This window comes from Capsella rubella, unplaced genomic scaffold (assembly GCF_000375325.1).
Source record: "Capsella rubella cultivar Monte Gargano unplaced genomic scaffold, Caprub1_0 scaffold_1, whole genome shotgun sequence".
In the NCBI taxonomy this organism is placed as follows: Eukaryota; Viridiplantae; Streptophyta; class Magnoliopsida; order Brassicales; family Brassicaceae; genus Capsella; species Capsella rubella.
Genome location: NW_006238923.1, coordinates 14,175,824 through 14,193,186, shown reverse-complemented (window position 1 = coordinate 14,193,186; position 17,363 = coordinate 14,175,824). Strand labels below are relative to the sequence as shown.

Genomic DNA, 17,363 nt, shown 5'->3' with positions numbered 1-17,363 from the left:
GGAAAGCTCGGGATTTGGAACCCAACCATGAGGCGGTTTGCAACCTTGACCAAACCCGAAAGCTGCTGGGAATACACGCTAGGCTTTATGGGATACGACCCGATCGATGGTACATACAAAGTTGTGTGTATGCCTGAGGTTTATTCTTCTACTTACCCTGAGCCAAGGAATCAGGCTCGGGTTCTTACACTGGGAACAGGTCAAAAATCATCATGGAGATTCATCCAAGGTAGCTTTGAACATTTCCCTCGCCGTGGTGGACGATGCATCAAAGGGGTTTTGTATTACGAAGCCCATCTTAGTTCTGATCTTACTCACCGCATTGTGATGAGCTTCCATGTCAAATCTGAAAAGTTCAAAATGATACAAGTGCCATGGAGTCAATCCGAGGGTATCCTCTTAGCTTACCAAGGTAAGTTAGCTTTAGCTTGGCAAGCTTCCGTAATCAGTTTTGATCCCTTTATTTCGCTGTGGGTTTTGGAGGATGCAGAGAGACATGAGTGGTCGTTTAAACGTCTTTCTCTACCTTTTCCTCTCGAGGATCCATTTTTGGAAACCTCATTATTTCTTAAGGGTGTGACATCAGCTGGTGAGTTCGTTTATGCCTCATCTTCTTGGTCTGTTTCGTTTGATCCATTTCATGCTCTGTATTTCGATCCAAAGAGGAACACCGTCAGAAGAGTCATTTATCAAGGACTTGCAGAACCCGAATTTCGCCGTGATGGTCTTGGAAAAGTAGTGACCATGTCTATGTTTCCCGATCACATTGAGAGTCTCTTGTCTGTGTAACACTATTTATTTTATTTTTCTTTTCCTTGGGATAATGGCACAATTAAATTTTACTATTTCTTGTAATAATCCTCATCTTCATCCGGTGTTAAACAGGTTTTAGTGCCTTTATAACTCTCACTTCTTAGATTCACAACAAAACAAGAACAACTCTGTTTATCTCTTTCATAAAATCATCACACTAGTATAGAGACGTCAAGGTGTCTTCCATTGAGCTTTGTCGAACTGTTACCGTCTCAACTACTCTATGTTTGCTTTTAGTTTAGAAACCAGATCAGTTTACACTAATGAAACCTAATCTCTGCTTCTACTATATGAGCAATATAAATCTTGGTTTAGAGATGAAGCAAACACATAGAGTTAACCGGAGGTTTTTTCATTATATGGGTAACTAAAATCTACAATATTAAAGTGTGGAAGTACAAATTCCTGATGAAGGCTGAGAACCATTATACTGTATATATTCTTTTGCATGAAACTCTGTTATATTATTTAAAACGACAAGGGCACTGAGATTACCTGAATCTGGGGACCTTTAACATCGATCATGTCACCAACTCAAGAAAATTGCTCTCTCAATATCCTTTTCATTGGTACCTGACGACTAACAAAGCATTTGAATTCAACATCTAAAATACAAATTAGGGTTTCTAAGTAGAGACAACAAAGAGACTTGTGAGTCAAGTAATCACGTTCAGATTTGACTCATTTTTGTAATTTTTTTTTTCCAATGGTGATTTTAAAAAGCTTAAAGGAAATTTTAAAGTTAACCTGTGGTTAAAAGTAAGATTCAAGTTGTCAAAAAAATAATAATAATAATAAGAAGAAGAAACTTTTTTTTTCTTTTCTTTTTAATCTAATGTTAAATTATATTCAAAATAAAAATAACGTTTTTACAACAAGTGCGATATTTTCTTAAAATTTTGAAAAAAGCTTACAGAGGACTCAACTCATAATTAAATACGGGATTGGAGCCATCGTTGGAAACCTTCGGCATAGCGTCTATCCCCGAGTTTACTAATCATGGAAAGCTGGTTTTTAACTTGTATGTCAATCCAGTCCGTGAGGCGAGCAGCAGTATTTGGAGCTTCCCCATGACGTCCTTCATTGCGTTCTTTCCAAACTGTGTAGATAACTGTTTGGAACACATACCGGAGTAGAAAAGAGTTGACGATATCAGATTGCTGCGTCGAGATAAAGTCGATGAGAGAATACCAATCAGTGGAGTAGCGAGATTTCATGAGGCCCTTAGCCAGAGGCGCCCAGATTTCCGCGACGTAGGCACAAGAGAAGAACAAGTGGTCCCGAGTCTCAACATGGTATTGACAAAAGCCACAAGAAGAAGAAATTTTCTTTAGCTTAGAGGAAAACTTCATATACAAATTTTAAAGTGATTTTTTTTTTTTTCAATTTTTATTTATTTATGAAGCTTTGTATACGATAGTGTTTTTTCTTCCAAAAAAAGGTGAAAATAGGAGTAAGTAGAGAAAACCACATTTTCACCAAATCAAATGTATTAGAACGAGGGTTTAAGAGAAGCAAATTTTAAAAGTGATCTAATACAAATCATTTTGAAAAAGAAAAAAAAATACAAATCATTTTGGCTTTTTATTTATGATGATTGATAAACATCCTTTTAAAAACGAACCTTCTGAAAACCCATATAAAATAAGAGAGCATTTATTTATACTCATTATGGTTTCACTATAAATACACAAACGTAAATAAAAAAGGGAAAAATGTCATAAAAATCCCGAACTTTTAAATTTGGGACGATTTAATCCTGAACTTTAAAGAAGTCATTTTAATCACAAAGTTTTGTTGACTTTTCCGTAAAATAGCTAAGTTTTGTTGACTTCACTTATTTAAGCATGACATTTAATTTTTGTTAAAAACTTGAAGATGTGGTTAACTATCCGTGAGTTGCTTCCGTTCCAAACCACAAAACGATGTCGTTTAACAAACTGAAGAAACTAAATCCCAAAATCGATTCATAATTCACAAATCTAACTCCCAAACCCTAGAAAAATCCACAAATTATCTTTACTTCTTGTTGAATTGTTGCCATTGCGCGGACCCATGGAGGAAGAAAACGACTTCCAACGTCGTTTTGTCGTCTAAGAAACATGGTCATTTATGCTAAACAGAAGCAGCTCACAGATAGTTAACCACATCTTCAAGTTTTTAAAAAATAAATAAATGTCATGCTTAAATAAGTGAAGTCAACAAAACTTAGCTATTTTACGGAAAAGTCAACAAAACTTTGTGATTAAAATGACTTCTTTAAAGTTCAGGATTAAATCGTCCCAGATTTGAAAGTTCGGGATTTTTATGATATTTTGCAAATCAGTACATTTTCCAAACTTAATAGGGGATATAGTCAGTTTACAATTTACAATTAGTAAAACGCAGGTATTTTACTGTGTATGTAATAGAAGCTCTTCTCTAATAAAATTTTTGCAATTACCAAACTGTCCTATACTCATATCTCTCTCTTTCTCTCGTAAACAAAAGACAAATGTCCTACATCTTCTCTTTCTCTCTCCATCTCATATATATATATATTTTCTTACATTCTCCCACTAATTTAATAACTAAAATATTAATTATATGAATTTGTTTTTTAAAAAACTTTAGAAACAGAAAAATCATCTTCTATTTTTCTCTACAATTTGATATGCATATTGTTTAATATTTTCAAATATATTTCATTCAAATTATGATTCGTACATTTTTCTATCTGTATAGAAAGACGTATATGTACAGAAATAATCATGTACAATATTTTATATCCGTACAATTGTATTTGTACATACATTATTCTGTAGGATTGTATATCTTTGTACATATATTTTAACTGTACAGTGTTTATATCTGTACAATTATATATATGTACAAGTATATATATACAATTATATATGTACATATATTTTTCTGTACATTTTTTTATTCATATCTTATTATATAAACTTTGGTTTTCAAAGTCAGCCATTAACAAGATCGTGACATGTGTCAATTATAAACGATAAGATGTTGACACGTGTCAATTCTAATTTTGTTAATATTTAGATAAAATAGAAATATTATTAACCCTATCGAAAAGGAAATATATAAAATAAATATTATAAAGAATTATATATTAAAAATATTAATAAATTTAAACAAATAACCTAATTTCAGTTATGTCAATTTGGTTTATTAATAAGATAGGGATTTAAAATTTATAATTAACAACAATATATGTCGGTTTTTGTTTACAAAAGAGGATTAAGGTTTAAACTTTAATTTTACAATTAAAGCAGGTTATTTGTTGGTTTGAGTATATAAATGATAAATGAGAATTGTGTTTTATCTTTGTAAATTAAAATTATGGTTTAAGTTTAACAATTAAACGAGATTATATGTCGAAACTTGGTTTTTAAATTTACTAACTCACGTGATCATGATAAGTGTCAAGTAAAACATAAGATGTCGCAACATGTTATATCTAATTTTGTTAATATTAAGATAAAAATAGAATTTTTAAACAACACTAAAAAATAAATTATATAAATAATTATAAAAAATTAAATACAATTTTTGTGAAATACCCCTTTTCGTGTACCCCTTTTCAAAAATACCCCCTTTATCTATCCATTTTTAAAAATATCTCTGTTTAAATATGGAAAATATAAAGTTTTATATGGTCTATAAGGTACTTCTATATAATAACTACTACTTGGAATTTTGATACAAATATTTTATAATGTTTTAAAAGGTTTTAAATCGTTTTTACAAGTTTTATAAGGTTTTTGCCCTGATTGGTAACGGCTGTTACTTTTGGTTGTAGAAACTTTTACTGTTAATGCACCGCTTTTAAAATTGTGACTGTTATTTTTATTATTATTATTTTATATTAATAAGAAATATAAATTATGCTAGAAATGAATTTATATAGCAATTTAATGACTAATTTTCGCTAACAATACATTTGAACAATAAATTAAAAGATAATAATAATACCATTAGTCGATATAAAATTGAGAAATTGATACCAATAACCTTTTTATGATACCCTCTTTTAAAAATACCCTCTTTTTTGCCATTTTCATATTTGCCCTCTCTTAAATTTTAATGGCCATTTTACCCCTATTTGAAAGAATATTCTTTCCCAAAGGAAGAAATATTACTTCCAAAAAATTTCCCCCCAACAATTTCTCGCCAAGAACCTTCCCGCCAAAATTTTTCCGCCAAAAAAATTTCCGAGAAAAATTTTCCCGCCAAATTTTTTAAAGGGTTTATAAGATTTTTTGAAGGGTCTTTTAAAGGGTTTACAAGGGTTTTTAAAGGGATTTACAAGAGTTTTTAAATAGTTTTTAAAAGATTTGTAATGGTTTTTAAAGGGTTTTTGAAGCCTACAAAAGATTTTAAATGGTTTTTAAATGATTTACATCGGTTTTTAAATGTTTTTATAAGTTTATAACAGTTTTAAAAGGATTTTTAAAGGATTTTAAAAATTTACAAGAATTTTTAAAGGTTTCTAAAAAGGATTTACAAGTGTTTTTAAAAGGATTTATAAGTGTATTTAAAGGCATACAAAGATTTAAAAATAGTTTTAAAGGATTTACAAGGGGTTTTAAAGGGTTTTAGAAGTTTACAAAAGTTTTTAAAGGGTTTACAAAATTAAATGTATTACAAGTTCTTTAAAATGGGTTTTAAGGATTTACAAGGGTTTTTAAAGGGTTTTAAAAGTTTATAAAAGCTTTAATTAAATGATTTATCACGGTTATAAGGGGTTTAAAGGGATTTACAAGTGTTTATAAATGTTATAAAATGATTAACAATGATTTTTAAAGATTAACTCAAGTTTTGAAAGGTTTTGGATGACTTTTAAAATATTTACAAGGTTTTTTAAAGGATTTTTAAGGGATTTAAAAATATTTACAAGGTTTTTAATAGATTTTTTAAGGAATTGCGGAAACATTTTGGCGGGAAATTTTTTTGGCGGTAAAATTTTTTGCGGGAAAATTTGGCGGGAAATTTTTCGGAAGAAATATTCTTTTTGTTGAAAGGAATATTCTTTTTGTTTGAAAGAATATTCTTTTTGGTGGAAAGATTATTCATTTCTTCATCATGGGTTATAATAAAGGAGGGTAATTTAGTATTTTTGTACATTGAAGAGGGTATATTTGAAAATGGACACCTAGAGAAAGTACTTGTAGAAAAGGATATTATAAAAAGGTTACTTGTGCAAATCCCCCTATAAAATTTTGCTAACAATAATTTTTTGTTTTTGTTTTGTTTTTGGTGATTGATTCTTATTAGATTATTATGTCAAATAATAATGGTGTTTTAAAACTATTTCAAATGTTTTTTTTATATAAGCAATCTGTTAAACATTAATTAATGTGATGACAAAAAAAAAAACATTAATAAATGCATTATTTAAAAACCATATAAAACTTTGTAAACCTTATAAAAACCTTATAAAAGTCTTATAAATGCTGTTTAGAACCTTTAAAATTTTATAAATATTTGTATTGAGTCTCCCAGTAGTAATGATGATCTAGATGTACCTTACAAACTATATAAAAGTTTACAATTTTTCATATTTGAAAACGGGTACTTTTAAAAATGGATAGAAAATTGATGTATTTTTAAAAAGGGGTACACCTAAAGGGGTAAGTCTCATCAATTCTTTTTCAACTATTAACCTAATTTTTGGTTTTGCTAGATGTAGGTTTTATAATTATAAGGGTTATATGTTGGTTTGAGTTTATAAATGAGCATTATAGTTGAGATTTTATAATTAAACGAGATTATTTATCGGTTTGGGTTTATAAAAGAGGTGTGAGATTAGGTTTTACAATTAAACAAGGTTATTTATCAGTTCGGGTTCATAAAGGAGAATTAAGATTTACATTTTACAAATAAAATAGATTTTGAGTTAACTAAATAAATATTTTTATTCGTGTTTTTTATTTTATAATATGTTATATTTGTTTAATTTTTAATTTATGTATGAATGTATTATGCCCTTGAGCAATTTATTGTCTAAAACATAAGGGTGAATAAAATAACCTTTTTAGCTTAAATTAAAGATAACAAAAGTTCAATATAATTCGTAGTATAGTAAATTTATAAAATATGTAGTTTTTTATAATTCATATTTGAAAGATTTTTTAATGTTTTCCTCAACGATGCTATAATTTATTTTAGAATCTTTATGTTTGTTTGTGTTGTTTATATGAACTTATTAACAAATGACAATATTTGTATTTAACATCATATTTTAGATTCATGTTAATTTGAAAAAACTTTACCATCATATTAAATAATAGTTAATAAATTTTCATAGTCTGAGAATGATTTTTTGAAAAATTGAAAGTTAAGAAATAACAATTTTTACAAAATGGTATAATCATGTTTTAGAGGATAATTGCTAAATTAAGATTTTTAAAAATATTTTAGCAATATTATGAATAATGGTGACTAGCTCCCAAATGTTTTGGTGATTGTCAGTTTGACATTCCTAGATTTTTATAATTAATGTTTCATTATACACATTTATCTGATACTTCAAACCAAATAGAATCTCTTTCCAACTGAAAATAATTCACTTATTTTTTCAAAAAAGAGATTTAGAAATTATTTTTTATAACTTATAATAAATTTTAATTTTAATTTAATTTTAAAGAGAGATAACCCGTCCATCGGACGGGTACTAAACTAGTAAATTATATAATATACAGTAAATATGAGTGTAAAAATAAAAATGAGAAATTGATACCAATAACCTTTTTATGATACACTCTTTTAAAAATACCCTCTTTTTTTACCATTTTCATTTTTGCCCTCTCTTATATTTTAATGACCATTTTACCCCTATTTGAAAGAATATTCCTTCCTTTGGGAAGGAATATTCCATCCAAAAATTTTCCCCCCAAAAATTTCCCGCCAAAAACTTTCCCGCCAAAATTTTCCCGCCAAAAAATTTTCCCGCCAAAAAAAATTCCGCAAAAATTTTCCCGCAAAAAAAAATATTTTTTCAAAATTTTCCCGCCAAATTTTTTTAAAGGGTTTACAAGATTTTTTAAAGGGTCTTTTAAAGGTTTTACAGGGGTTTTTAAAGGGATTTACAAAAGTTTTGAAATGGTTTTTAAAAGATTTGTAATGGTTTTTAAAGTGTTTTAGAAGCCTACAAAGGTTTTTAAATGGTTTTTAAATGATTTACAATGGTTTTTAAAAGTTTTATAAGTTTATAACAGTTTTAAAAGGATTTACAAGGATTTTTAAAGAATTTTAAAAGTTTACAAGGATTTTTAAAGGATTTTTTAAAAGGATTTACAAGTGTTTTTAAAAAGATTTAAAAGTGTATTTAAAGGCATATAAAGATTTAAAAATAGTTTTAAAGGATTTACAAGAAGTTATAAAGGGTTTTAGAAGTTTACAAAGGTTTTTGAAGGGTTTACAAAAGTTTTTAAAGGTATTACAAGTTCTTTAAAATGGTTTTTAAGGATTTACAAGGGTTTTTAAAGGGTTTTAGAAGTGTACAAAAGTTTTTATTAAATGATTTATCACGGTTATAAGGGGTTTAAAGGGATTTAAAAGTGTTTATAAATGTTATAAAATGATTTACAATGGATTTAAAAGGTTTACTCAAGTTTTGAAAGGTTTTGGATGACTTTTCAAAGATTTACAAGGGTTTTTAAAGGATTTTTTAAAGGATTTATAAATATTTACAAGTTTTTTTAAGGAATTGCGGAAATTTTTTTGTCGGAAAATTTTTGGCAGGAAAGTTTTTTTGGCGGGAAAATTTTTTGTCGGAATTTTTTGGCGGGAAAATTAGGCGGGAAATTTTTGGCGGGAAAATTAGGCGGGAAATTTTTGGCGGGAAAATTTGGCGGGAAATTTTTGGCGGGAAAATTTGGCGGAAAATTTTTGGCGGGAAAATTCGGCGGGAAATTTTTCGGAAGGAATATTCTTCTTGTTGGAAAGAATATTCCTTTCTTCATCATGAGTTATAATAAAGAAGGGTAATTTAGTCATTTTGTACATTGAAGAGGGTATTTTTGAAAATGGACACTTAGAGAGGGTACTTGTAGAAAAGGGTATCATAAAAAAGGTTAGTTGTGCAAATCTCCCAATAAAAATTGTGTATATATTAAATTTACTGTATCAGAAAATCAGAAAAAAATATATTAATTAATATTTTATTTATTAGATTATAAAAAGAGAGAAAAAGAAAATACACAAAAATATATATAAAAGTAAGTTTAATGGCATTTAGTGTAAATATGAGAGAGATGAGAGAGTTATAAAGTCTTCAAAATAGTTGAAAATAGGGAAAAGTGACTAATTTGCTAATTATAAATAGTAATTGTACTATTTTACTAATTAAGTTTGAAAAATGTACTAAAATCCCAATTATTCCAATAAAAAACACACAACGTAAACAGCTTCTTTCAAAAATCGAATTTAGTCTCTCTCTTTTTCAGTTAATTCTTCGCTGTTAACGTCACACGGCGATGGCTATAATCACTGAAATTCCCGGCGGCTCTGCTGGCGGCGATCCAAACAAGAAACCCGAAGAACCCAACAAGAACCCGCAAGAAGAAGAGAATCAAAACAAGAAACTGAACCAAGAAGAAGATCAAGAAGAAGAAGTAAAGAATCTTGCTCGAGACATTCCACTGATACTTATCGAAAGCACCGTCGCACGCGTCCCAAGATGCCATTACCCGAGGCTATCTCTACTCTCTAGAGCCTTCCGTGACGTAATCTCTTCGGAGCAACTCTTCGTAACACGCTCGGACCTAGGCGTGACCGAACCGGTTCTTTATACCTTGATCTCGCTCCCACGTTTTGAACCCCCAAGATGGTACATATACTCCATCGAAGCAACACCTCATTATGTTTAAGCAGAGTCACTTCACTTCCACCGATGTTTCCTGCATGCACTGCCATCACAATAGGACACAAGATTTACGTTATGGGTGGTTTTGACGTCAGCTATAATCGACCCGTGATGACTCTGTTTGTCATAGATTGCAGATTCAACACGTGTCGCCAGCTCCGGAGTATGAACAAGGATCGATGCTACTCAGCCGCAGGTGTAATCGATGGAAAGATTTACGTAGTCGGAGGTAGCGAGAAACGATATCATGATTTGGTGGAGATGTTCGATGTTGAGAATGAGACTTGGGAAGTCGTGTCTGGTCCATTCTCTCCCGTTGCTAGTTGGAGAGGAGTGTATATTGCACATGTGGTTATGGAAGACAAGATTTACATTTTGGATGGTCCTTTTTGCTTGGCTTACGATCCAAGACTAGGTAGATGGGAGAATTGGGGACTTGAGGCAGTGTTGGGGGCCATCTTTTCTTGTATGGTTGATGGTTTGTTGTATGCCTTTAATGCTCAGCCGTTTCCTGAACCTCCCATTCTCGTGTATGATCAAAAGGATATAGTTTGGAGACCTGTAAAGGGTATAACTCTTTGGCCTCGTCTCGTTTATACTGATTCTAGGATGGCAAATGTTGATGGGAACTTTGTGATTTTGGGTCGTTGTCAGCCGTATTATCACTTGAAAACAAATCAATATCGCTTGTGCATTCATTCCGCGAGTTTCCTTGCATTGAGCTTTCTCGAACTGTTACGGTTTGATGATTAGTTTGCAGCTGCAACAAGGTATGTTAATCTTTGATGATGAGTTATATGATGTTTCAAACGTTTTCTTTAGCCTCAAGTCTCATCTAGGCTTTTCATGAATTAACTTGCAGGTGCTATTACATCTACTGTTTGAGCAGCTTGTTGATATCAGAGAAAAGTAGCTCAGAAGCTGTTACATCTTACACATGTTATCATAGAGTAGTAACTCGTCCTTCTTAACCTTTGTGCTCAATACTCTTTACAGACTCGGCGTTGTGTAGAGATAGGCCATTCTTCATTGTGGTCGTTATCAAACGGTGGTTGCTTTTTTCTCCCACTATAATAGTTTTATAAACGTTATACGACTGAAACTCCATTTTTCTATATAAATAAAGTATTAAAGTGTTGAACCAATAGAAACGGCGAATCATACATTACTCAGCTTGACTTTTGAAATAATCAATCATCTTAACAAAATTATTAATAGTATTCAAGCTTGGTGGCGCCGAGGATTCTCTCTTGTTTTTGTTTATTCACTAAGTTTACACTGTTTTAGTTGTATAAATACACTCCCCCATCTGTGTATTTCTTCTCATCGACCACAAAGATCTCTCTCTACTCATACTTTTAAGAACACTAAAAGAAAAACAGCATTTCGTTCAGTAATGGCAGGAATCCAAGTTTTTGGTCACCCTGCTTCCACAGCCACGAGAAGAGTTCTCATCGCCCTACACGAGAAGAATCTCGACTTTGAGTTCGTTCATATCGAACTCAAAGATGGTGAACACAAGCAAGAGCCTTACATCTTTCGCAACGTGAGTACACATAATATTTTGGTCATCATGACAAAAATATTGTTTTCCTTCCTACGTACGTACTAGGTCTTGAATACTCATTTTTTTTTTTTTTTTGTCGCAGCCTTTTGGCAAAGTTCCAGCTTTTGAAGATGGAGACTTCAAGCTTTTTGGTAAAACATCAAAAACACTTAACTTTAGTCCTAATCTCGCAATACAATAAATTATAAACCGTCTGAAACACTTGCTTTTTTTTTTTTTTGGGGGTAGAATCAAGAGCAATTACACAATACATAGCTCATAATTACGCAGACAAAGGAAACAACCTTCTCTCAACTGGAAAGGACATGGCGATCATAGCCATGGGCATCGAAATCGAATCGCATGAGTTTGACCCAGTTGGCTCAAAGCTTGTTTGGGAGCAAGTCCTCAAGCCGTTGTATGGCATGACCACAGACAAAGCCGTTGTTGAAGAAGAAGAGGCTAAGTTGGGCAAAGTCCTCGATGTTTACGAACACAGGCTTGGTGATTCCAAGTACTTGGCTGCTGATCACTTTACTTTGGTTGATCTTCACATCATCCCTGTGATTCAGTACTTGCTCGGTACTCCAACTAAGAAACTCTTCGACGAGCGTACCCATGTCAGTGCTTGGGTTGCTGACATCACTTCCAGGCCTTCTGCTCAGAAGGTTCTTTAAGTGAATCAAGCTGACTATCACAAGATTGAATAATAGTGGCGATGACATCATTGCCCTAATTCTCATAAACTCTGTTTTTCTTTTTGTGTGTTTCCTCTGTTTTTTTCTTTTCGTGTACTCTGTTTTTTTCTGCTACTATAAGTGATGGGTTTGAATGCAATCTTCAATAAAGAGTATTTGATGAATTAAAAAATGAAATATTTGTTATCTTCAAGTTAAGCTACTAAATTAATGTGATCTCATTCTAGAATATTGACTTTTATTCATCCAATTCTTGAAAGCTGACTTGAGACTTCATTTTTTTGCTTTGTAAGGAAGACATTGACCACTGACTTTAAATGCTTATGAAGGTCTTAATTTTGCAAAATCATACTTATAGTTATTAGAAGGATTAATTGGAAAATTAGTACGTTTTTGAAAAGTAATATGTAAACTAGTACATTTACTATTTATTATTAGGAAAATAGTCGGTGGTCCCTACAATGTGAAATAGAGAAAGTGTGAGATAGAAAATAAAAGGGAAAAAAAAATGACAAAGGAGGGCAATTTATATCGGTTTGGTTTTTTTGTTTTTTTTTGTTTTTTTATTTATTTTATTTCTTTGAATATGTTTACCCCATGAATCTAATAACTTACATATTCGTTTTTGTACTGTTATTTTCGTAAAACTTTTATGATACACAAAAATCTATGTTTTTTTCTCTACAATTTGATATGAATTTTGCTTAATAAATTTTAAATTTATTTCATATGAATATATATATTTGTACAGTTTAGTATGTGTACAGACATATTTTGTACAGTTTAGTATATGTACAGACGTATCTGTACATTTAATTGGATGTACAGATGTATCCGTACAATTTACTAAGTGTACGGTTGTATAAAAAATTACACATGTTTATCCGTACAACTATTATAGTATACCAAAATATGCATATTTACGTATATTTGTACAGTAATACGCTGTACGGATGATATTAAGTGGTATTTTTATTATTGTACAAAAAAATATTTTTGTATAACCGTACACTTAGTAAACTGTACAGATACGTCTTCAGTGGCATACTCGTAAATATTTTGTTTATCTAAGGGCTTAAATGTTATTGAAATAGTAGCAAATAGTGAAAATGTATTAGTTTCCTAATTGTAAATAGTAATTGTACTATTTTTATAATTATGTTTGAAAAATGTATTACTTCTCCAACTCACCCTTATTAGAATGATACAATACCAAGTCCAAATTAGTTCTGCAACTCATCAATCACTATACTACGTTTTCCTAATTGAGTCCAAACCGTCTGTGATGATGGCAAATCTCGACGATGTTAATTATTAATATTTTGGGTGTAATTTAGACCAACCAAAGTTTCGTAGATAACATTCAAAGAGATTGGAAGTTGAATATTATTTACGGCCGAAATAAACAGAGCAACAAACAAACAAAAAAACAAGGGTTTATAAGATAAAAGTTAGGGTTTTCTTGGAAGCGTATAAGAAAATTGAATATGGCTATGGTTGCAGCTCCGTCGCTAAACCCCCTTTTACTCCGCCGCGTTTTGAACCCTAAATCGATGGCTACCCTTTTCAACTCTCGCCGGAATTTGGATTCCCATCTCCTTGTTTTCGCTTCCTCTGCTTCTCCGTCTCCGTAGTAAAACTGCAGGTTACAAGGTTTTTAGGTACCCTAACTTCACCAACACACAAGACGTGTTCTCGGAGTTCTCCACGTGAAAGGTCTCTCTTACAATCCCATCACCGTCGAGTACAAAGCCACTGACTAGAAGAAGCCACGCTTAACGTGTACCTTTCAGATTTTCACTTCTAATTAGATAAACACTTGTCTTTCATAAATTTAGGTCTTAACTAGGGTTTCCATATTACTGGTCTATTATGTGACTTCTGTCTTCTAATCTCTAAACCCTGTTATTAAAATCCACCTAGTTTGAACAATTTTATAGACTAGTATAGTGATTAAATTTATCGACCTAGTTAAACAAGTTATAACGAGGGTTAAATTATTACCTAACGATTAGCTACTTGTATCTCAAGTTTGTTACCTCTTAGGTTTGTAGCTTTTATTAATATATATGTTTGCTGAAGTATTGATGCAGCCATCTGATCAAATCCCAGTTTTCATGCACTTGCGTATCTTAGTTCGATCCACTCGCATATATGGGAGCAATCCATAAAGTTTGTGTACGGTCTAAAAACGGACTATAAGGTTATGAATGAAACCAAGGCGAAGCTAGAGAAGGTTCAAGATATCCAAAGAGCGACTCAAAAAGTCTATAGCTTCACGGTGGCTGATCCAGCGATCCACATGAACCCAACAACGTCAGTCAAACTTTGATTAGTAGATAGAAGACTTTTCTTGCCGTCTCTATCACGCTATGGTTCATATTTTCTCATACTTTTTTTTTTTAAAAATATAATGTATACTATCGTTCTGTCAAAGTCTTAAACCAATAGAAACGGCGAATCATACATTACTCAGCTTGAGATTTTAAAAAACCAGATTGTGAATAAGTAAATATATGTACTATGTAAATATCTGTACTATGTAGTAATCTAAATTTTCCTTGTTATCTTGATTAAATTACTAATTATTTTAATCTTTACCGTTTTAAAAATATTATATATACGATATATATATAAAATAGTAGTTTCCCTCTATCTTTAATATTTTAGATTTACAAAATTATATATTAATATATAGATTTATTTTATTTTTATTTTTATTTTTATTTAGGTGTGGCAAGGGTGATGTTCCGGTCATGTACCTTTGTGGCTATGACTCGGGTGTTCACGATGGTAGTGATGTTGGAAGGCAGCATATCCGGGACCTAGGAAATCGAGTCTAGATGGTAGTTTGCATATTGGGAAAAATGCCATAAAAATCCTTGAGAGTACGATTTCGTTGATTTAAATCCCGAACTCTCCAACTGTTGATTTAAATCACAAACTTTCTGTTTACTCTCTCTTTAATATGAAACTTTAATTGACTTTGCCAATTTAGGCATATCGTTAAATCGCCAAACGGAGCAATTAAACGGGTTTGAATGTCATTAACAAAATCCGTCAAATACAAAATGAAACCGTTTTTAACATAACCCAAACACTTAATCGATTCAACTTTTTCCCCAAAACAATTAACAGAAAGTTGAATCGATTAAGTGGTGCATGCACCTCAAAAACGGTTTCATTTCATATTTGACGGATTTCGTTAACGACATCTAACCTCGTTTCATTGCTCCGTTTGGCGTTTTAAAGATGTGCCCAAATTGGCAAAGTCAACTAAAGTTTCATATTAAAGAGAGAGTCAACAGAAAGTTTGTGATTTAAATTAACAGTTGGAGAGTTTGGGATTTAAATCAACGAAATCGTACCCTGCAGGATTTTTATGGCATTTTTCCCTTTGCATATTCATGCTTTGTCATATTTTACTCGGTCGAAGTACCGTGTTTGCTTGTTGTTGTTTAAATGCTTGCACTTGCTTGTATATCATTTGGGGTTGGGTTGAACTAACGATTGTTGCAGGTGTCCGAACTCACTAAGTAATCTTAGATTACTTATGACTCCATATTTGTTTGCATGAAACCTTAGTGGGAATTATTCGGGGAGCTCATGTCATAGGGAACCCACTGTAGAGTTGTTGCTTTTGTAAAATCTTGTTAAGTTTTGATGTTGTTTTGTTTTAAAGCTTTTTAAACTCATGAGCCCATTATCATTTTCGTTGTCCTTGATGATTTCAAACAAGTTTTTCTTATATGATAATCAAGAAGTATTTTTCATATAAAGGGGTGTGGTTTATGCTGATATTAGCCTTGTCCGGGCTAACACAACTCTCGGACTTCGGCGACGGTTGCAAAGCCTTTAGCCGGATGTCTGAAAGGGACGGTTTGCCTTCGGACGGACTGGCTGAGGATTCTTGATCCCTTTGTGGAAACTTCGGCCGGATTGTTCGGGCGGGCTGTCATCACTGGCGTTTCTGGGTCGTCTTACAACGGTGGTATCAAAGCATGGTTCATGATGCTCGCGGACCACACTTGTTTTCAAAAATTTTGATCGAGTAAATGTGTCGCAAAAGCAACTTAGGAAAACTGGTCTGTCCTGAGCTATTGGGGTTTTGGGTTAGGTTTTACCCTTGATTCGTGTTGCAGCTAGCGTAGGAGTTGGATCGAGATTGGAAGGTATGCCGGAGGTTGGAATGTATACCGTCTCAATAGAACGTCTTTCTTTTGCATTTTAAATACTTTGGGTCGAGATTCTTTCCTTGCTATCGGCTCCAATCTCCTTGCGTACGATAACGTACGTCTTCCGGCATCATCGTCACGTACATCTCTCGATAGATTAGCGTTTCTATCGAAAGTGCCTCGATAGATAATCCTAATTATCGGTTTTAGGACTTTTCATCGAAGAAAATCCTTAAGCTATCGAATAAATGCATCCTTGGTTCGATGACCCTTCATTGCTCCGGTGGCTATCGTACTTCTCTCGATAAACTGCGAAATTCTTCACAAGTCTCTCGGTACAACTTCATTATTTGATCTCCTTCTTCTTTCTGAGTTCTTTCCGGTACCTTTCATCGATGATTTTTGTTTCGGCAGCTACTTCATGGTGCGGGCTACTACACCCCATGCCGTCATCCGTTCCGCTCTTTCCAAATTGTGTAGATCGCAGTTTGAAACAAGTACCTCACCATGAAACTCTCGAGCCGATTTGGCCAGTTACCACTAACCGCGATTAGCAAAACTTGCCAGTTTGTTGAGTAAACACGCAAGGGAAGAATAGGTGGTCTCTAGACTCAATATAGTTTTGGCAGAAGTCGCATAACCCAGTTGCACCATTGAACCAAGTCCGCGTACGATCTCTAGTCGAGAGTCGATTGCGAGCAGCTAGCCAAACACAAAAGGAAAATTTCGGAGTGGCGTGAGTGAACCAAACCCCTTTATACCATGGAACCACATGATTTGCATCCCGAGTGAAGTTCCAAGTGTCCTTTGTCGAGAACTTAGATCGAAAGACATCACCATTGCCTTTCCAAAGAACTACATCCTCTTCCTCTCCTTTTTTGTCACCATTTAGAGTCCACTTCGTCCTCAATCTGATTAAGGAGATGATTTGTGTGTCACCTTCGACGACGATCCTCCCAAGCCTCAGCTACCGTCTTATGCTTCCTAATCCCCATATCAATGATGCCACGACTTCCCACCACGTCCATAAGAGCACCCATCGACGTCCAACTTTTGAATTAAAAAGATGTATTCTTCTTATGCTTGATCTATACTCTACATAACGGCTTAGCAAGAGTTCTAAACTTGAGAAGCTTTCTCCACATCCAAGAGCCTTTATTTGTAGTATCTTTTACGGACCAGAAAGTATCTTGATTTAGCAAGTTACTCTTGATCCAGTTCACCCACAATGAGTTATGAGCTGAAACAATCCTCCAAAT

General features: G+C 32.6%; 2 protein-coding genes and 1 pseudogene across 2 annotated transcripts in view; all 3 read left to right on the top strand.

Annotated features, from left to right (window-relative positions):
- The window catches only part of LOC17898992 (putative F-box protein At1g47790), a 1,179-nt gene extending 390 nt beyond the window's left edge, over window positions 1-789 (top strand). The window contains exons 2-3 of the mRNA XM_023788705.1: window positions 175-324; window positions 381-789. Of these exons, the coding sequence (XP_023644473.1) occupies window positions 175-324; window positions 381-789 (559 nt within the window). The remainder of the gene's footprint in view (window positions 1-174; window positions 325-380) is intronic.
- Window positions 790-9,296: 8,507 nt separating this feature from the next.
- Window positions 9,297-10,431, top strand: LOC17899374 (annotated as a pseudogene).
- Window positions 10,432-11,007: 576 nt separating this feature from the next.
- LOC17899945 (glutathione S-transferase F6) lies at window positions 11,008-12,075 on the top strand. The gene is made up of 3 exons (XM_006304747.2): window positions 11,008-11,231; window positions 11,335-11,383; window positions 11,481-12,075. The coding sequence occupies exons 1-3, from the start codon at window positions 11,082-11,084 to the stop codon at window positions 11,906-11,908; spliced, it is 627 nt and encodes a 208-aa protein (XP_006304809.1). The 5' UTR covers window positions 11,008-11,081; the 3' UTR covers window positions 11,909-12,075.
- The last annotated feature ends 5,288 nt before the right edge of the window (window positions 12,076-17,363 follow it).